The sequence below is a fragment of the Alligator sinensis genome, unplaced genomic scaffold, assembly GCF_000455745.1.
Source record: "Alligator sinensis unplaced genomic scaffold, ASM45574v1 scaffold233_2, whole genome shotgun sequence".
In the NCBI taxonomy this organism is placed as follows: domain Eukaryota; kingdom Metazoa; phylum Chordata; order Crocodylia; family Alligatoridae; genus Alligator; species Alligator sinensis.
In genome coordinates, this window is record NW_005841941.1 from 2,892,364 (window position 1) to 2,913,938 (window position 21,575).

The window sequence follows — 21,575 nt, forward strand, 5'->3', positions numbered from 1 at the left end:
CAGACCACTTGTAGTCTCTTAATAGTCTTTCTCCAATTAGAGTAGCACCCAAAGTCTCCATCTCTCTCCTCCATGTAGAAACACCAAGCATCCCCTCTCTGTCCTCAGCAAGCCACTCTACTTAAGGTCAGTGGAGGAACCCTGACCCACCTCCTCCTCTGGATTCTAGCCCAGGAGCCACATATAAAACATCTATAACCAGCTTTCAGTCCATTACCTTCTGCATCCACAAATCGGCTCTTACCTTGCCACTGGGAAAGCACCTTCTGTCCTCCATCTGCTGCACTTCTCTTGCATAGGTGCCCAGGCAACCCTGCCAATGCCCGTCACCACAGGAGGCTACCATCATCGGTGCCTTAGCCTGTCTGAGCCAAACCTTCAGGTCGGCCCCAGTAACAACTGCTTCACCACACAACCCAGTTCAGACCTGTTGACAAGCTGCAGGCAATCACCTGGCCTGTTAAGCCATCTCTGTCCCCACAGGAGCAACAGATCCCTCTCTTGTTTTCGCTGCTCCAGCCAACCTTTAGCTGCTCTGCTTTCCCCCTTTATAAAACCTGCTACTGGTGTGGCTGGAAAAGCTACTTAATCTAGGCTGGCCAGCCTCTAGGCTTCCCCGCCCTTAAAAGGGATACTCTGTGTTAATGTGTGTTAATCACCTGAGTTTCTTTTGTGGCTGTGAAACAATGTCACTGAATTTCCATTTGGAACTAACTTCCTTTCATTCAAACAGGATCCTCAGTGCTTTTACTCTCAGGATATACCTTGGTTTATTTCCTGTTGTCTTGGGATGCCTATGGGGAATGCTTCTGAAATGACAGTGGGTTATATTGTGTGCCCTGGTATCACTGAATATGCACAAATATTCTTGTTCTCACTGCTAAGTAAAACCATTTTCTATTTGCCACAGATCGGTGCCATGAAGGAGGTCAGTCCTACAAGATTGGTGATACGTGGCGCAGACCTCATGAGACAGGTGGCTATATGCTAGAGTGCGTGTGTCTAGGAAATGGGAAAGGTGAATGGACCTGCAAACCTGTAGGTATGTAAGGGTTTTGACATATTTCTTTGAGAGACCAAGCTTTTAAAGTGTTTGGCAGAAGTCTGCAACAAACGCCATTAAACAATCATATACTCGAACAGAGCTTGCTCATTTTACTTGGTTTGGGCCTGTAGCCTACTTTAACTTAAGCTGGTGGACCAAACAGTTTTGTGCACTGCCAGTGGCTCTTAATCTTTTTTCACGTTGAGATCACACTTCTGTTTAGTAATAGGATCAACAGAAGAACACCTTCCTCACACCTGTGCATACCCACAGTGAAAACCCTTGGAGTGTAGAAATAACATGCATTTAAAACAAATGAGAGAGAGAACACTGACTTTTCCTTTATTCCTGTAGCTGAGAGATGCTATGACAACAATGCTGGAACCTCTTATGTTGTTGGAGAGACTTGGGAGAAGCCTTATCAGGGCTGGATGATGGTGGATTGCACCTGCTTAGGTGAAGGCAGCGGACGTATTACCTGTACCTCCAGAAGTACGTATTGATCATTATTGTCAAAGTGTTAATGTTATGGCCAACTGATGGGTGTACATTGTTTTTTAAAAGCACAGATTCTAAAATGACATTATTTTTACTTCTTTATCGGGCCTTGACAGTACAAGCTAAGACACTGATAAGATGGAAAAAGAAAATGTCAGGGATGTTTGGCATTACATAAAATGTAGGAATAGTGTCGGCTTGCATCAAATATTGTATGGATGTGCATAGTCAGGGAAAGGGGGTGTGACTTTAAAGAACAATCAAGTTAGTCTAACGTAAAGTGAGTGAAATAACTTTCAAAATGAGGTTGGAAGCAAAAATTTACAAGTGGTTTTTACCATATTCCGTTTAGTAATCTCAGCCCCACTGGGGACACTCAAGAGTTAGCTTTGCTTGTGAATGACAGGTGGTTATGCTTCTGGGTTCTACTTTACAAAGACAGCTTTGGAGAAATGTACATAAAGGCTCACTAAATATCTGTCTAGTGGACCAAATTATCCACTGATTTACTGTGCCTGAATCCCCCAGGATATTAGTAGAATTGTATAGTCTTCAAGTTAGTACAAGATTTTGCTTGAAGTCCTTCTGAAGCTGCCTCTACGCTACTTGTTTTCTATTGATGCAGCTCTTTACTACAGGATTGCACTAATGCTAACGCTTCTGTGCTAGGATTTTGTACCACTGCCACTACCTTGACACAAAGTATCCCATTGTATTGTTATCTGCAACCTAGGCAGGGCCTTTAAAAGTTATCTCTTTACCTTCCTTCAATTGTGAATACAGGTCTCCCTTGCTTTATGTGGGTTCTGTATGTGCGAATTAGCTCTTACGTGATGACTCTTTTTATACCAAAAATTCGTTATATGCGAGGTAAATTCACTCTTATGTGATCGGTGTGGGAGTCCACAGTCAGCTGCTTTGTGCTGTGCATTGTGGGAGTGATGCGCACCAAATTATAGTCTCTTGTAGAGATCTGTGCTCCTCACTCGTTGTCTGCAACTCGTGTTTCTGTAGTTGCCATCCCCGTTATGGCTTCTGTGCATCCCTCTAACTTTTATCCTACCCCTCTCTGCTGTTGGTAAATACCAAAATTGTCTTGTAAAAGTAGTAGAAATGGGTCTGGGGGTCAGTACAGTTGAGGTCTTGGAACATATCCCTATTTATTACATTGTAAAGTGGGTTCCCTTTATGCGAATTTGAGTTATGCGCCATTTCCCAGGAATGCATGTACAGCATAAAGCAAGGGAAACCTGTACATGTAAAACCAGTTCATTGTAGACCCATGACAATTTGCACCAGCTGAAGATCTGCCCTGAGGCAATTTGACTTGGTGTCTTATGCCTCAGTAATGCAAGTTATGATAAATGTCTCTGAAGCCTTTAAGTGGCCTCATACCCAATTGTCTTGGGATAGGAGGCTAATAACTTTCTGCTGATACAAACAATGGAACTGTAAAGAACTAAAACTCAAAGAAGATTTGGGATTTGAGGCAAATTTATGCAATGATTCAGTCAAGAAATAAGCTATAAAACCAAATCAGCCATGTCAGTGTTAATGCTGTTTGAAACAAATGGGAAAAATTATTAATTGTCAAATGGGAAAGGATAAAGCCAAGAGAGAGTATGTTACCTGCAAGCTTTGTCTTTTGTCTTGTAATTCAGGCACCTTCTGTTCGATCAAATTGGAAATTACAGTATATCCTCCCTATTCATTTTTTCACAAAAGTGGATTTTCTTCTAAAATGTAATCCTATATCAATATAGTCTTTAAATATAAACGGACAGCTGTGGCTTACATAATTGTGTACATACCAGTGGATGTGTAATTAATTTTGGAAAATCTGGTCTATAATTCTTAAAGTGATTTTTGGTTGCTTTACTTCTTGGGACACCCTAAAGGGGTCTGATTTTCAGAGGGCAGGTGTATTTCCATATAAAAATAATTACATTATCAGCACTATGGCCACTCTTTTGGCAAATGCACAACTTTTTGTCATTTTAACTACTAGGACTTGCTAATGAGTTTTCCACATGTTAGTTTCCTGCCCAACAGCAATCTGAAGTAATGCATACATCATCCCACAGTTGTTCATACAGTAGACAGGACTTTTTTTTAACCCATGATTAAATTTGAGCCATAGTATCAAGTTGCCCTTACATGTGAAGGTAAAAATGTTGTAATGGAAGAAGAATTAGTTAATCTGTGTGGCTCTGCATTCAGCTAGAAGTAGTTTATTGTACTATCATTTGAACCTGTTCGCTCAATTCATTGGGGGTTGTGGGTTACTAAAGACAACAGCAGGATTCAGAAATGTTAAGATTCCCAGACAGACATCCGTAACTTCCATTAACTTTATTGGCAGTTTCCTGCATATTTCTTGAGGAAGAATTTCTCCCAAAAATATTGCCCATCAAATAGGATTTATTTCCTTCCAACTGAAATAGGTCTGTGTGGGTATGAACTGGCCCCCTCTGTAGCATGAAATGAACATGCAGAAAAAGTCCTTGTGAAAAATTAAGACTGGTTTCAACTTTGCAGGGGAGAAGGGTTCCCACAATGTGGACAAGATGGAATATACTTAAGGTTGTTTTGAAATTAGCAAGAATGACAGTAACCTAGAACTTGATTGGCAAAAATAATTTTGAATGCACTCTGTTTTGTCCACAGTGGAAGCACACCTGTGGTAGCCAAAACCTGGTTCCATATCAGTGGGTTAAATCTTGTCCCACTAAAATCAAGGGGAGTTTTGTGCTCCCTGGGAAATGTTGCCATTGGCTTCAGTGGGTCTAGGATTTCTGAATGGCTTTCCAACATGTGCTTTTTTGCAGTTTAGTTAGAAATGTAAAGCATATGGCTAGCTTAGTAACAGGTAATGGAACTGGGTAGTGGAAGATAAATTGGGCTATGGAGGATTATCAGTGGAATAGCAACAAAGGCTCAAACCTGTTGCTATGTGTCATAGCTTTTGCAATAGACAAGTATTTCAGAATTGAAACATTAAAAACTCTCTTCCCCTTATTAATATTCTTTTTCCCCTACAGATCGGTGCAATGATCATGACACCAAGACTTCCTACAGAATTGGAGATACGTGGAGTAAGAAGGATAACCGAGGAAATCTGCTTCAGTGCATCTGCACTGGTAATGGCAGAGGCGAGTGGAAGTGTGAAAGACACACATCCCTTCATACTACTAGCACAGGTAAGTGCCATTTCTTAGTGCACCAGAGGCACTGAATGGTACAAATCAAATGAGGAAGATTTTGTGTTGAACTGCACAAATCAACAGGAGTTCTGCCAGAGGAAGAGCTGCAATCTGTTGAGCCAGGTTTTCAGAGGAGACTAATTATTGTCTTGTTTGTACATATGTAAATAATGAAATACACTTATGCATGACTTGTGTGCACAAATTAATATATTTGCCGAGAAAAACATACGAAAAACAGAACATGTAGAATCATGCACCTACAAATAAACTTGTTTGAAAATGTGGCACTTTAGGTTAATATTTTTATATCAAAAGGGTTGCTTCAGCGTAACCAACTTTAAATTTCCTGAACTGAAATTCTGCTAAGGCCTTCTGGTCTTCAAAGGTTACGCTGTTTTTGTTTTTGTTTTTTGGCGTTTTTTTGGCAAGATAACTACTTCTGCTCCTGGTCAAGCTTTAATATACAGAAATGTTGTAAACAGCATTTGTGTATTAAATTACTTATATTGCATATGTATGATCCTTTGTGATTTTTGCATGACATTTTATATGATTATTGTAAATAATGTCCCTTTTTGTTTGATTATGGTAAACTGTTCAGCAGCTGAATTATTTTGCAACATATCTTTCCACTTCCAGAATTTAGTTTCCTTTCAAAATAAAAACTTTCCCAGGGGCTATCTTCAGCTTTTTCACCAGAAGTTTCCTACTGCTGTTGCCACCAATTTAGCTCCAAAGTAGGAACACTAGTCTAGACAGGGCTCCAAGAAACCTCTTAGCATTTTAAGAGGAGAGCATGGAGCAGGTCACTATGACAAAAGGCTTCAGTGATTGCCAATGTCATGCCTGCACTGTTGCTGAAATGGTTGTAGGAACAGCAGGAAATTTTAGCTGAAGTTTCCATATGTAGAAGAGGCCTCTGCATGTCTCAGCATTACTTTTTACTACAGCTGGTCAAGAATTTTTCATCAAAAATCTTCTTGACAGGAAAAGGCTTTTTCCCAAACCATATATTTCTTATTAATGTTTTTGTTGCTTTTCAAATGTAAGTGCTCTTCAGTGAACAAATGTAAAATAACAGCCTAAAATTGCAGCTTTGGGTTTTTTTTCCTCTTTTCCTTTCTTACCTCCCAAACATTTTTATTTCCTCCTTTCATTGGGCTCAGGCTTTCTTTGAAAAAGAACAAACGAGTGTTTCCCCAGGAAACTTAATTTTTTTCAAGTTTTTTTTTTTTTCATGTAAAACAGCTAGATATGCTTTACTCATAATCCTTATCCCTGCAATGCCTGTGATAGGGGATGATTATTAACGGAGTTGGATAATTCTTTTTTAATGTTGACATGTACTAATCAAAGCTCTAAAAAATGTTATGAAAATGGAAAAATATCCTCAAACTAGAAAATATGGCTAAGAAGATTAAATGAGGTATCCTTTTAATAGACTTCTTCACTGGAAAGTTAAGACTCCAATGGTTACCTAGATTAAGATTTTTCTGTTCCTCATTTTTTTTTTTAATGAATGTTGCTTAGTTCTACTTCTCTAATGTTTTCTGCCCTAGGATCTGGGTCTTCTAGCTTTACAGATGTACGAACTGCACTTTACCAGCCTCAACCCCAGCCCCAGCCATATGGCCAGTGTATAACTGATAATGGAGTGGTGTACTCAGTTGGCATGCAGTGGCTCAAATCACAGGGCAGCCAGCAGATGCTTTGTACTTGTCTGGGCAATGGAGTCAGCTGCAAGGAGATAGGTAGGACTTTTCTTCTAATGCTCATTTCTTGAAAATTAAAAGCCTCAGGCCAGCAACAGTTGAGACAATGGTTCATTTTATCTATCTAAATATTCCCTTGGTGTTTAATGGGATTACTCACTGGCTTAAATGTTTTGCTGGATAGGGCCAAAATGGATCTTTAGTATATGGTTGTCTTAAGTAGGGCCCAGAGCTCACTGAAGTTAGTGGAAAATGTCCCATTTACTTTGGGTTAGGCCCTAAGATGCTTTTGGCTTTAGCTTTCATTCATGTGAGACCCCAATATCTAAACCATTAAGACTTTCCATTCTATGGTGAATGCTTAAAATGCATGTTAATGTTAATAGCCCCTATGTGAATTTAGGAGAGTGAAAACTCAGATTTTTGTTTTGCACTAGAAAGTGCAGCCTTGGGGGATGTATACAAAGGCTGTTTTTGAAGGATACAAAATGAAAGACTGATAACTGCTGGGGTAAAGGGAGAAAATTAATTAAATTTCTTCCTATTTTTGAATATTTGGGGCCTGGTTCCATAGGATAACAAATAGATCTCACTGAATTACATGCATTTTGCAGTGGGAGACTACAGATATTGGGAAGCAGAATTAGTAACACGATTCAGCCTCAGTCGCAACAATATAAAGGGGAAAGATGTAGGTGAATATTAATATTACAGAGCTGTGTCTTCAGCCGGTGTAAATGGGCGTGGGCCTACTGAGGTCAGCACCTGAAGATCTGACCTCTGGCTGATGAGTTATTTTATAAGGAAGGGAACTGAGTGGGGCACTCTGAGCCACAATGTAACACTGTAATTTTGCTTGTTTTGAAGCTGTGACACAAACCTATGGTGGCAATTCCAATGGAGAACCATGTGTTTTGCCATTCACCTTTGATGGGAGAACCTTCTATTCTTGCACAACTGAAGGCCGAACGGATGGCCAGCTGTGGTGCAGCACAACCTCAGACTTCGTGCAGGACCGGAAATACTCCTTCTGCACAGAACAAAACGGTCAGTTATTATGGAAAAATATCTTGGAGCAGTAGGCTTAATTGTGTAGTTCCAGGTATATGGTATATAGAATATAATGAACCAGAGCTTTATCTGGCAAATCAACATAGCCTTGCTGAAGCTGGCTGATTTACACCACCTGAAGCAATCTGGACAAGTACTTATCCTAAAAATTTGCAGATTAAATTTACACAGCTGCTCAAGAGACAATTAACTAATGTGACTCTTTATGTCTAATCTGTTGACCTTGCTCTTTAAATTAACTAGTAAGGGTCTGCTCCTGTTGTGTCAAGTGGGAAGCAACCTAGATCAAAGTATTTGACTCTTATTCTTATTCTTCCTAGTTGGCCTGAGATTTGGAATTGTTAGCCAAAACAGAGATCTTCTGTCTGATCCAATGGACTTTTAGACTACCCTTTCAATCATGAATAAATTGTGCCTCCCAATGCTGGGTGGGGCAGCGGTGACCACCCATAGGCAGTGGCAGTGTGGGTGTGGCGGTGACAAGCAGGGACCGCCTGCAGGTGACTGCGGTGATGTTGGCAGCAAGGGCGGGCCAAGCGGGCACTGCCTGCAGGCGGCTTCAGCAATGTTGGCAGAGGGGGGGCAGGGATGGAGAGCACTGAGTGGCGATTGACGACCTCCTGCAGACACCGCTGGTGGCGGCGGCCAATCTCAAGGGGTGCACAGCCAATCTCAGGGGGTGCACATGCACCTCCCCTACATGTCACCAATGCTTTCAGTTGTCTAAATTTCAACCAGCCAGGAAAAAAACCTGTGTCCATTTAAGGTGAAGAGGGGAGGACGCTGGTCTTTGCAATCCTCAGATGTTAAACTTCCAATCCTGCCTCTCCAGATATGTTGCTATGTATAGCAATAATCCAAGTCTTCCAGGTAGAAGATGGAAGAATCCCAATCTTCTAGAAGAATTTTAAATTTCCAGCTGCTGACTAGTGCAATAACATTCTATGTCATCTGTACAGGGGAAATGCTTAGTAAAAGGTTATTTGCATCTTTGCATACTGGGGGTGGGGGTTGGGAGAACCATGGACCTCTTTACTGAGGCTTAAGGATTGACTTAAAGTCATTAGTCTTGACTCTGGCTCAAAGGTAAACCTACTCAGCCCCATCAGCTTTAGTGAGGTTGTACAGAAGTTTTAGGATCAAGAGGATATTTGACTCATTATGTCAGTTTTCTGGACCCACCCTTGGCTCTTTGGATGGTTCCATTGGTGTGAAGGAGCTGTAAAGCTGGTTTCCAGTCTCTTGGTAGAGCTTCTAGATTTTCCCTACTCTCCAGGAAATACCATGACCAAGCCCAGCCACTCTTCCAAATCTGGCTTTGCTAAACCTTTGAACATGGAACAATTTTCAGAATGTGTACATTTACATTATGAATTAATTGAATTGTTTGTCTGGTGATGGGCATATGTGAACTGTGTCAGTACAGGCTCAGCTACCACTATTTAATTTAATCCTTCTGCTTTCTGTAGGTTTGGTCCAGACACGTGGCGGCAATTCAAATGGTGCTTTGTGCTACTTCCCCTTCCTGTATAACAACCGCAACTACACTGATTGTACTTCTGAGGGACGGAGAGACAACATGAAGTGGTGTGGAACCACCCCTAACTATGATGCTGACCAGAAGTTTGGCTTCTGCCCTATGGCTGGTAAGCTGCATTATGAAGATGCAGATAGTGATGTAGGAAGATCTGTGGTCAGTTAGTTTTAGATTTGAATCCATCATGGGATTTTTTTTTTTTTTTGACCAGCAGTTCCCAAACTATGATCTGCTAATCTGCATCTGTCACTGATATGAGCCCTCCACAAGCGTTCAGTCATGGGTGGCTTCCAGAAAATGGCAACCCATCTCATAACTGGTGAATTTTAAAGATTTTTTTTTTCTTGACAAGTGACACGTAGCAGAGACTTAATCATTATGAGTTGAATGTAATTTTCTTTGTCCATTTTCAACAGAGACCTAGAGGCCAGATTTTCAGTCATTTCATAGACATTGGGGGCTGGAAGGGAGCTCGTGAGATCATCAAGTCCAGCCCCCTTGCCATAGGCAGGAAATCTGCTGGGGTCAAATGATCCCAGCAAGATAAACATCCAAATACCTTTTGAATGAGTCCAGAGTAAGTGCTTGCTAGGGCTGTGCGAAACAGCGCTGTTTTGTTTCAACTTCCGTTTCGCCATTTTGCCGGGACAGTGTTTTGTTGGAGTATCATTTAGTTTCAAAAGTATTGTTCCATTTTGTTTTATCAAAACTGTTTCGCTATTTCAACGTTTCACCCATAGGCTATAATGGAGAAGCACGAAACAGACTATAACGTTGTAATTTCTTGCCTGATTCAGATGAAACTTGCAAGGATGGTGGCCCTTCTGAGGCCATGAAACCTGCTAAGTTTCAAGGAGATAGGTGCAGGGGTTTCTGGGAAACCACACCTCAAGCTGCTGACGAGCAAAACTCATGATGTTTGTGGCTGTGTGTGTTAAGGCACAGGGGGATGAAAACTGCAGGCATGCTGGGCCCTGCTATGGCCATAAACGCTGCCAGCTTTCAAGGCAATAGGTGCAGGGATTTCTGGGAAACTGCACCTCAAACTGTTCAGAGCAAATCTTGTGCCTTCACACTTACAAGTGACGCAGAGAAAGCTCAGTTCAAACAATGCTTTTTATGCTGTTTTTCTGTCCCTGCCCCGGAGCCCTGGGATTGGAAGGGACCTCAGGGAAGGATCACAGTCACTGGCCAGCTACACAGTCAATATCAGAGCAGTCCTTCCCACCTCTTCCCCTTTCCTCTCCTTAGTTTCTGTTTAGCTGCAAGCAAGCCCAACTTCAAAACTTGAAATGTTTCAAAGCCTTTCATTTCATTTCAATTTCGCTGTTTTGAGCTTGAAACAAGTCAAAACAGCGTTGATATGTAACAGCTGACAAAATTTCACACAGCCCTAGTGCTTGCACCACCTCTGGAGGGAGTCTGTTCCAAACCCCGGACGCTCGGACTGTAAAGAAGTTTTTCCTTATGTCCAGTCTAAATCGGCCTTCTAGGAGTTTGTAGCTGTTAGACCTTGTTATCCCTTGGGGAGCTGTGGTCAACAACTGTTCTCCCAGATCCTAATGCACCTTATTTACTTATAGGCTGCCACCAAGTCACCCCTGAACCTTTTCTTCTGCAGGCTGGAGTCCCATGTCCCTCAGCCTCTCCTCATAAGTCTTGCTTTCTCACTGTAAATCAGTACAGCTTCATTAAAGTCAATGGAGTTATAGTGTTTTATACTACCTGGGGTTCTGACTGTATATCTGTAGTAGGCTTATCCCTCACTGCTCACCATTTCCTCTCACATGATTCTACAGTTATGGATACTCTGTGTTCATAATATCAGTCTGTTACTATAGAAATTAGTGTGATGTCATGAAGTCAACATGATGGGCCATTTCTAAAGTTTGTGCAAGTCTCCATGATGTCATTAGCAAGTGTGTGTGTGTAAAACTAGGGCATTTAGGGGAATTTTGAAGGATTAGAACACAAAGCAGCTATAATAAGCAGTTTGTAAATTACAGACCTTTTCTAAATCGCAGATATAATGTAGAAGCTATTTAAAGTAGTTGCAGCATGGTTCAGAGTAAATGTAATTACTTTACTTTACACTCACAGACATGCCTTTTATATGATGACTAAACCTTACAGCATATTTGTGTAAGACTGGTAGCATGTAGGTGATCACTGCACCCGTCCTTGAACACTCTCTGAGGAATAACAGAGAGAGTACCAAATGCTATGCAACTGTTTAAGACAGGAAGCTGAAAAAGAGAACAACATATCCAGTTGAAACCCTGGAGATAATTTGATGTAGGTAGAAAGTAATTACCTCTGTTAGTGAGACATATAAGAACAAATTATTTTGGAAAAAAAAAAGTTTAAATTAAAGCATAAAGCCAGTCTCAGCTTGTGTACCTTGGGCACCTATCTACATGCAACGAAGCTGCTCGATGCGCTGACTCCAGCGTCTCATGCATCAGACACCAGTGTCCCGTGTATCAGTGTTCCTGTGCTGAAAAATGGCAGCAGGAGTGCTTTAACTAAAGCTTGTTCGATAAGCTTTAGTTAAAGTGTCCCTGCCACCATTTTTCAACATGGGGATGCTGGTACATGAGCTCCTGGAGCTCATGTATAAACACCCATTAGTTTTAAATCCATAGACTACAATAGAATTACACCAGTTTGCACCATTGCATCAACCATAGATTTGGCCTATATTCTTCCTTTGATTAATATCTGTTACCTTAGAAGTCATCTCCCTCCACTCCCATCTGCTCAAACCAACAAGTGATACACCCTGCTCAATACTGTGTTCCTTTAAAATCAATATATCATGTTCTGCTGTCTCATTGTACCTTGTTTAGACATTTCTGCCTTTGTAAGCAGAGACTCCTGTCAGAATAGCAGGAGTTTGAACACCCATGATTCCACTTCTATATCGGGAGGGGGAGGAGCGGGAGAGCAGGAGATTTTAACAGTTTTGGATATAGAAAAAATTGAGGATATAAACTTCAAGGACTTGTATTCGCAAAATGTCAACACCTAGTAAAATAGCACTTTCAAACATATTGGATACATAATGCACCCCTGTTCAGGTCTGTACAGTATGCAGCTGCGTGGCAGATTATATGATTATGTGTTAATGTTAATATTAGCTAAATAAAGCTGCTCTTACACCTTCTTGAACAGCCCATGAAGAAGCCTGTACAACCAATGAAGGTGTCATGTACCGTGTTGGTGACCAGTGGGACAAACAGCATGATATGGGCCATATGATGAGATGCACTTGTATGGGAAATGGCCGTGGTGAATGGACATGCATTCCATACTCCCAGCTCAGAGGTATGTGTCTTCATTTATGTATCAAGGGTGTGATCCAGGCACACTGAAGTCAAGGGGTTCATTACAGTGACTACACTGGGAGTTGGATCAAGTCCCACAGTTATTATCTATCTATCTATCTATCTATCCAAAGATCTGGGTCTTGTCTACATTCAGGGACAGGTTGGTTCAGTCTTCACAGCTATGAAGTAGAGAGAAATCCTGGGTAGTTGATTAATAAAGATCCCTACATCCTCTTCCTCTACATTCAGAGTCAGCACCACTGATATCCTCAACTGTGGTTATCTTCAAGTACAGACAAATGCCCAGACTAGCCTGGAGCCTGAAGGCAGGATAAGAGGCAAGGCAGTCCTGCTATATTATTCAGCAGTGATGTTTTTAATTCCTCTGCATAGAATGAATTACCTTTGGTGGCTAATCTATAAGAAAAGTTGGCAGGACAGTACTTTTTTTTTTTTTTTAATACCCCAAGTGGGGAAGTGCTTAGACAGCACCAAAAAAGAAGACTTCAAAGCAGAGAGCACAGACATTTGATCATTCTAAAGCAGACTTACAGCTTTGGTTTCATGTCTGGAAAAGCAGGGGGGGGTGCTGTCAGAGAGCCAAGAAAGGACTGTAACACCATGGCTGAAATTGGATATAATTTATAAGGAAAGGCTCACTCCAGAGCTTTGAGGTTTTTTGTGCATTTTGTTCAGGATGGTGAGAAATACTAAATACTAAAAGACTAGCTGGTCACTAAAGTTCCTTTTTTTCCTGCATAACTCTCCAGCTCTCTACCTTTATATCTGTGAAGGATGGGTTTGGTGATGTGAAGGGCAGAATATTAAATGTCCAATTACAGCAATTTCTGCTAAAAAGAGCAAAATGATCATCTTGGGGAAATAACTTCCTTTTTTAAAAGGATGCAGGCTGTTAGGTCAACTGTTAGACACACATTGACTTGGGGAAATACCTTTGACCCTTCTGTAGAATTTGAGCATTTACAAAGTAAAAGTGGATTTCTCTTTACAATGCACCAGTGCAGTAGGAAAACACAACTACAGGCAGGAGATTGATTAAATTACTTGCTCAAGGACAGAAAGTCTGTGACTGAGCCAAGAATTGAACTTGGGTCTCTTAAGTCTCAGTTCAAAAAACAGCTGACTTCTATAGTGGTTTTTATTTATTTTTTTGTTGGGGGGTGGTGATTTGTTTTTTAACTAGACTGTATCAATAAGATTCTTCAAGGATCAAAGATTCTTGGCCAGGTTATTAATTGATATGAATTGCCATAGATCTGAAATGTGAGGCATTACAGTTTTTTTTTACATCAGTGTGGGATCTGGTCTTGTATTTCTAAAGAAGAATGAATTAGTGAGTAGTAGTAATAATTTTATTTTTATAATAAAATGTCATTTTTGTGTAATCTTTCAGGATTACATTAAACCATGGTCAAGATTATCTTTCTATTTTGCTATATGAGAAAAACACTTTGCTATATGAGAAAAACACTTTGGACTGCATCGTGATCTCTTTATACATTCAAAGTAGCATCTTACTCTTCTAGTAATCGTACTGATTTTAGTGGGAGTACTCAAAAATGAAAGTACTACTCAGCAGGCACATCTACACAAGATATTTATTGCAGACCTGCCTAATTAGCTCCGCAGTAAAGTCTCAACATCTACACATGCAGCCTTGTTAGACTGAAGGAAACTAATTTACTCTGCCACAGGTTAGTACTTGTAAATACAAATACTGTCCTGTGGCAGGGTTCTTTAGCGCGCAGCAACGCACGTGTAGACACTGATGGGACTGGTTGGGGCATGAGGGTGTTTCAGTGCGGGGCTGCCTGCTGGCTAGCCCCACACTGGAGCACTTTCATGCTCCACCCAGCCCCTCCGCAGTACACTGAGTTGGGTCAGAGCAGCCCTGGGCTGGCAGGCTCACCCCCAGGGCCTCTTGCCAATTGGGGCTGCTCTGTCTTTGCTTAATGTGCTGTGGTCCCCGATGCACGTGAAGATGCAGTACCCGGGAGCAATAAACTCCAGTGCAATGTGCACCAGAGTTTATTGCTTTGTATTAGCTTCATGTGTAGATACACCCAGTGTAAATAAAGGTGTCACAATCTAGACCTGTATAAGCAGAACTAGTGATATTCACCGTGCTATTTTAAAATCTCTTCAGGTGTTAGAATCTACATACTGCAAAGAATAAGCAGATAGTCCTTCAGTTTTCATAAAGCTTAGCTTTTTGGACCTGATCCTACAAACCTCTTTATGTTAATGGACCTTACTCGTAAAAATAGTCCCATTTGACATCAGTACTGATGAATGGACTTTGGAGAGCATAGTGTACAGCTTTGTTCTGCAAAGATCACACATTCCTCCAACAGGTCCCCAAGAGTCTGTCGTCTCCTAAATTTTCACTACACTATGTTGAGTGGGAATGGGAATAATATGTTCAGCAAAAGTATTTTGTATCTTGTTATTTGAAGCCATCATTGATTGAAATAACATGTCGTTTTTAAACAGACCAGTGTATTGTTGATGATATCACCTATGATGTTAACCAGACATTTCACAAGCGTCACGAAGAAGGACATATGCTGAACTGCACATGCTTTGGCCAGGGTCGTGGGAGATGGAAGTGTGATCCTATTGGTAAGTCACTAGCCTGCTGCTCTCCTTCTTTAAGGTCAGATGAAAACTACCATGATAACATGTTATTATGTGATGAAACAAAACTGTGAATTTGGGCCAGTTTTGGGTCAGATTTTTTCTTTGGAAAAATCCTACTAGTCACAACTGGAGTCGTAAAGACTTTAGAGATGTTAGGGTGGATGTATAGTAGCGTGAATAAGAGCAGCATTTGGCATGCTGTGGGAGAAACTGATGCTGTCTGTAGTAGCAGTGGCTAGCATCAGCTTAACTCACCCATTTCTCTTGGAATAGTCTTTCCATATAAAAACCTGTTCTCAGCAGCTATCACCAGTCTTGAGTAATTGAGCATTTTAGCCACACATTAGTGAATGAGTTGATCAGCAGGCAGGATTCTGATTTAATGCAATTAGCTGTTCTGTGGAGCAAGTGAGTAAAGATTACCTTATCTTCTAAATTGCTTTTTATCCCCTTCTTTTCTGAAATTTCTAGTCTCCTAACTGAAAGCAAAAGCATGGAAAACAGCACGAAGCAAATATTACCATACCTTGGACTAACTCTCTTTATACTCTCCTTGCACAAGAAGATAGTGGGCTTGTCCAGACAAGCACGGATGTTTGGTTCCCTGGGGACAAGTTGCAGCAGCACAACTTGTGCCACAGCTGCTTGTCCCTGGGAAATGCCCGTACCATACTTTGGCACATGGCAACTTACCCTGAGGGCAGTAGGGGAGGCTGGTGCCAGCACTGGGGTGGCCCCAGCAGCCTTACCTGAGGTCCTGGGGGCTTCCTGGGACTGCTGCCACAGCATGGCTCTAGGTAGCCTGGCTGTGCTTTTCAGCAGTGCGTGCTGCCTGTGTGTGTGCTGCTCTGTTTTTTTTTCCCTGCAGGTTTTTTTTGACCCCTAGATATCCAGGGGTCAAAAAACCCATGGGAAAAAAAAACTGGAGCAGTGCATGGATGCACAGTGCACCCTTGCAGCACAGAGAATATCAGACTATGCAGCATGTGGCACTGTAGATGTGTTTGTGGCACCACGTATCGCACAACTGGGCTCATCTGGATGTGCCCAATAGGTCCAAAGTATGAATACATACATCAATAGCACTGCATAGGTTAGTTAAAACCATATTAACTTTGTGAAGAGAATTTTACTTTTCTAACCAAAAAAAGGACACTGTTTGGGTGTTAAGACCTAGTTATTTGGTCTGCAATTACTAAACCCAAGAGATCTTTAATACTTTTCTCTTGGCAGTGGTTCAGAAAGCACTAGCAGTTAAACCGTGTCTTATTAACTGTGAGTCTTTACAGATTTACTGGACAAGTTCAGATAAGAAAGTTTGTGAAATCTGTTATTTTGAAAGAAAGAAATGTATTTAAAACAAGATGGGAACATAGTAAAAAGTTGCTCCCTGTTTAATTTTGCTATTTATTTCTCCAAATGTAGGCATCTATTCTTTTAAAGGAGGATCAAATTGCTGTTCATTGAAATCTATGAATAAAACTTACACTGAGGCAGATTCAGATCTGACTTCTGCTTGTGCAAGTCCTCAGTTAATCTGTTGAAAGCAGTCATGTAGATGTAGATTTTCATTGGTTAAGCTGACTCCCAAATTTGATGCATCCTTCATTCATTCAAACAGCTGTACTTCTAAAGCTGTGGTTCTCAACCTTTTTTTTAGACTCAGGGCACCCCTGAATAGATTCAAGGCAGCCCTCAAAAAATGTCATTTCTTAGTTTTTACTCTTTTTCTGCCTACATAAAATAATAGACCAGTTTTTCTGCTGCAAAGAACTCAGTAAAACCACAACTATAGACTTCTGTTTGAAATCTCTGCATCTATCTTGAGAATCGTGTTTGTGACACTGTTAACGCTAACTTTGTGTGACACCCTGCAGCACCCTTGAAAGGATTTCAAGGCACCCCAAAGTTGAGAACCACAACATTGGTTGAGAATCACTGATCCAAAGTAACTTTACAGAAATGAAAGGAGTAGCTCCAGATTTAGACTAGTGTAAGACTATGATCCAGGACCCTTGAGGCCAGTAGTTTTGCTGTTGACTTCAATGGGAGCAGCAGAATTGAGCCTTAAATGAGAGGACTTGGCCAAGTGGTTGAAGTACAATTGGGCTGTACTATCTGCTGGGGTCATCCTTCCTTAAGGAAAGCTCCCATGGCCTTCAGTGGGAATGGTGCCTGAGTAAGGACTGCACTGGCAGAGCTGGCCTTTGGAGTGTTGTCATTTTAACTCAACAGAGTTAGCATATTACTTCTCATTTTTAATAGTAAAAGAGATGTCTAAAGAAGTTTCCATGGACCTTTGTTTTGAAAGTAGCTTTCTGTTGCCTCTTTTTCCTCGACTAATGCTTTAACCAGCGCTGCAGCATACTTTGCCTCATGGTTTTACTCTTCATCATTTTTCTATATTTTAACACGGGGGCTTTATTTCTGTTGTTTAAATAAACATTTGACACTGACTTGTACCTATCTCGTGCCTTCAGATCAGTGCCAGGATTCAGAAACCCAGACCTTCTATCAAATTGGGGATGCATGGGAGAAGTTCCTTCACAATGTTAGATACCAGTGCTATTGCTATGGCCTTGGTATTGGAGAGTGGCATTGCCAGCCTTTGCAGACCTATCCAGGTAAGACTCCTAAACATGAAATACATTCTCCCCAATTGTTGTGGGGCAAAAACCTAGTATGCTTCCCCTTCTGATCAGTGCAGTCTTTATGTCCCTTCATATCTTTGTCAGGACTGAATAATTCTTGGTTCCTCTCTCTCTAATAAGTAAGAAAGGGTTGAAATACTTTGGGACACGATGCATGCAGATGCCTTATATTCTGCTCCCCTCACAGCATTATAGGAAATGCCTAAATGGCAATGACTGTTGGCTTCCATTTATAGCAAGATCATTTCCATATGAAGGCAGAGATGGAAGTATCAAGCTTAGCAGTAGAAGATCAGGCTCTGATCACAGCTAGCGTAATAGAAATTTGGGTTCATTCTTTTGGATTCATTGAATTTAATCTGGATTCATACCAAAATCTGGGCCACTGGGGTTTATTTCCATGTTTAACATATAATGTATATCTGCAAATCACAGTCTCTAGGTATTGAGTCGATTATGTTGTCCTGTATATGTACAGATCTTTTTTACTCAACCCACATACTGAAGCAAAATGCACCATGCAATGAAGTCTCTTCCATGGCTGCGGCATGAAATAAATATTTGAACACTTCTTTGCCCAAACAGTTCCAGGAAATCTTTATAAGCACGGTCAATGTCTCTATTTGTTGGTCTGTTCTTTTGCAGTTTCATGAACATAACATGATAACCTTTATATATAAAGGTTGCTTCTGTCTATTCATCCTAGTTTTAATATTGAATCACACTCAAGTATATTTAGACTCCCATTCTGAGTAAAGATAGATAGAAAATCAAGCAGTTTCTTGTTTGGTTCTCTGACTAAAATTTTGCTTTCATCCTGGTGCAAAGATGAAGTAACTTCATAGAAGTCAATGGAGTTACTGCAACAAATAGGTTACATCTGCTTTGGCCACATGTACATGAGACACTTAGTACTTGTCATTTAGTACTTGCATACCTGAGTACTAAATGACTGCGCAGTAACCAGTAACCAGTGTTACTGTGCACTAGCATCCCCACATGAGGCTTCCTGGTGATGCTGACTGCGCAGTAGCTCATTACTACTGCACAGTAGTGTTGCATCACGGTTTGTGCTCCACGATGCTACTGCACAGTAGTAATGACCTACTGTGCAGTAAGCGCCTCATGTAGATGTTTCCTTTATGTATAACAAGGTCATTATCACTGGTCCATTTTGATTACTGACAAAAAGGGTGCTAAGTATCCAGTAGGGCTCAGAAAGCTATTTGGACCACTGTGATGCTTTATAAACCCTCTGTATTTTTTGTCATTCAGTACATTTCTCTGAATCAGAACAGCGTGCTTTAGGTTTTTTTAAAAATGGTGTGGTCTTTATGCAGTAAAGATATCACTGTGTATGAATGGTACTTTCAGTTTCTATAAATGCCATCTAGTTACAGAAGCCAATTGGAAGCTATATGAAAACAAACAGGCACATAAATCACAGTCTATGTTGTGTGCAGTAGATTGGTGATCTGTGGGTAGTTGGCATAAGCCATCTACATCATTTTTGCTGGTGCTTGTATTGGAGCACTAACACAGAAAATTAGATGCTAAATTGCAGAGAAAAAGGAAGATCCTGTGATTAAGGCATGCTGGTAGAACTTTGCTATCCGTTTTAGATTGATCAGTAGTGCACGGTAAACTGGCAATTGTGTTAATTACTTATAGTTATCAAACTTAAGGAAAGGATACTGAAAAAAGTTATTGTTGAGTGTCAGCCTTCCTTCCTCCCATCTCTCCCCCTTCTCCCTCATCACAGCAAATGAAATAGAAGTGGAGCTTACATTTTTTACATAATCGGACAGAAATCTCAGTGGGGCCCTTACCAAAATGCGGCATGAACCCACTGGATTTAACTAACGCTTGTAACAGGTATACAGCATATTTCTTTCATACCTAATGCCTCACAGACTGGGGTGACATATTGCGTAGATGCACTGCCCAAGGAGCGAGGCAGGGACTGACTTATTGCTCTCAATGTCTAAATGGCAAATGGGTTTCAGAATGTGTTAGTTTAATCTAGCTAGCCCGGGTAACAACAGCAGTGAAGACATGGCAACACAGGTTTAAACATGTGCTAGCAGCCAGAGTGCAGATTCTCTATGGACCCTTGGTATGTACTTTCATTGATAGCTAATGCTGAAGCCTATGCTGCTGGGACTACACTGCTCTTGTTACCTATGCTGGTTAAACTAAGCTAGAACAGCTCTGCTAGCATATGCTACACTCAGGTCTTTGTTTTGAAGTGTGGACAGACCCAAAGAGTCACTTTATGATCTCTGCTTCTCATTTTTGGCCTTGGAAGGGAAGGAATAACTTGCATAGCTTTATTCTCATGAAAATTAGGAGCTCTTCACTGCCTGCTCAACCTTCACCTACTTGCATGGTGGGGATTGGCAGTGCAGCAGCATCTCTTCCCAATCCCTTTGGGCTTTAACAGTGATGGCAGCTCATTCAGGGAAGTAAGTTGCCTTCTTGGTTCCCTTTGCACCTTTGTTCCCAAGTATTCTAGCAGCCAAAAGTCTATGCTTTAATGGATTTATACCGGTAACACACTTGTGAGGTAGGAAATTACTTGAGGCTCAAAAAGACCAACAGACAGCTCCTGTTCTATCTATCAGGTGCTTAAGTGTGATGCTGTTCCACTGTGCTCAACTCCCTGAAAAAAGCATCAGTGGGCATGTCTACACCAGAAGCTAACTGCACAGTAAGTGGCCTAATAACACTGCGCAGTAGCATGCCGGGCAGAAACCATGCTAGTACACTAGTGTGCAGTAGTACTAGGTTACTGCTCAGTAAGTGTCACTAAAAAGCCATGTGCCGACTCTACTGCACAGCAGAGCAACTTACTGCACATTGATTTAGTACTTGGTTAGCTTAATGTGCAGGAACTACAGTGCATTAATGAATGTGTAGATGCACCCACTGTGCCTTTTTTAATATGCCATTATCCAATCCTAAGACTAAGTCACAAGAAGCAGTGAGGAGGAAGATGCATCTACTTCAGCATGAACTGTTTTTCAGGAACTCAAAGCACGGTAGAACAAGAGCTTAAGCAACTTGCACAAGGTCAGACAGGAAGCAAGTGGTAGAGTAGGGAATTGAACCTGAGCCTTAAAAGTCTTAGGCTTATGCCCCTAACTAGTGATTCAGTGTTTCTCTGTGTCCAAGAGCAAAGCGCTAGACTGGAAGTTAACCCTAAGGGTTGAAAAAAGACATGGGTTCATGCTTGGGTTTGATTGTCCCAGGCTTTGAACTGTATTGATTAACTCCAAGAAAAAATGTTATCTGGGATACTTCACTTAGTTGGACAATGTCCTTGTATATTTGTAGGATCCCAGAGTAAAATGCATTGTCCTGGGAGAAATACAAATGCCTGTTTTTAAGCTGAGAGAGACAAAACAGGAATTAGACAGTAGATCTGAGAACTACCCACATTTGAGGCAGTGAGCCAATGAGGGGAAGAATAGGAAGCAGACCTTCTTTGGATTTCTTTGTCAAGTTTTTCTAATGGTGTTTGCTGAGCCTCATAGACTTTTATCAGACTGCTAAAACAAACTTCTTGCTGAGTTATGTGAAATATGTGCACTCTTAGACTGGAAACCAAGGCTTCATACTTTCTTTAGAGACAGGAATGACTGGAGATGTGTAAATAAATCAAATATAAAGTTCCTGAATGTGTAGATTTGGGGTTACACAAGCTTTGAAATATTCTCCATGTGGGTATGGGTTTGTTTGGCTGGAAGTCTTTTTGAGTACATACAGGTATGTATGTTACACAGTTGTCCAAACAAACTATAAAGAGAAACCTTTAAAAAAAAAAAGAAGGATTTAATGGCTAAAATAACAACTCTTCCTGCTG

The 21,575-nt window shown here is 41.0% G+C and overlaps 1 protein-coding gene across 4 annotated transcripts in view; it reads left to right on the plus strand.

Moving 5' to 3' along the window:
• FN1 (fibronectin 1) overlaps positions 1–21,575 on the plus strand; it is a 76,444-nt gene that overhangs the window by 8,245 nt on the left and 46,624 nt on the right. For all 4 annotated transcript variants that reach the window (XM_006019957.3, XM_025199347.1, XM_006019958.3 and 1 more), the window contains exons 4-12: positions 911–1,042; positions 1,400–1,537; positions 4,585–4,743; positions 6,309–6,500; positions 7,329–7,508; positions 9,002–9,178; positions 12,244–12,396; positions 14,913–15,041; positions 17,540–17,683. In XM_006019957.3, the coding sequence (XP_006020019.1) occupies positions 911–1,042; positions 1,400–1,537; positions 4,585–4,743; positions 6,309–6,500; positions 7,329–7,508; positions 9,002–9,178; positions 12,244–12,396; positions 14,913–15,041; positions 17,540–17,683 (1,404 nt within the window). The remainder of the gene's footprint in view (positions 1–910; positions 1,043–1,399; positions 1,538–4,584; positions 4,744–6,308; positions 6,501–7,328; positions 7,509–9,001; positions 9,179–12,243; positions 12,397–14,912; positions 15,042–17,539; positions 17,684–21,575) is intronic.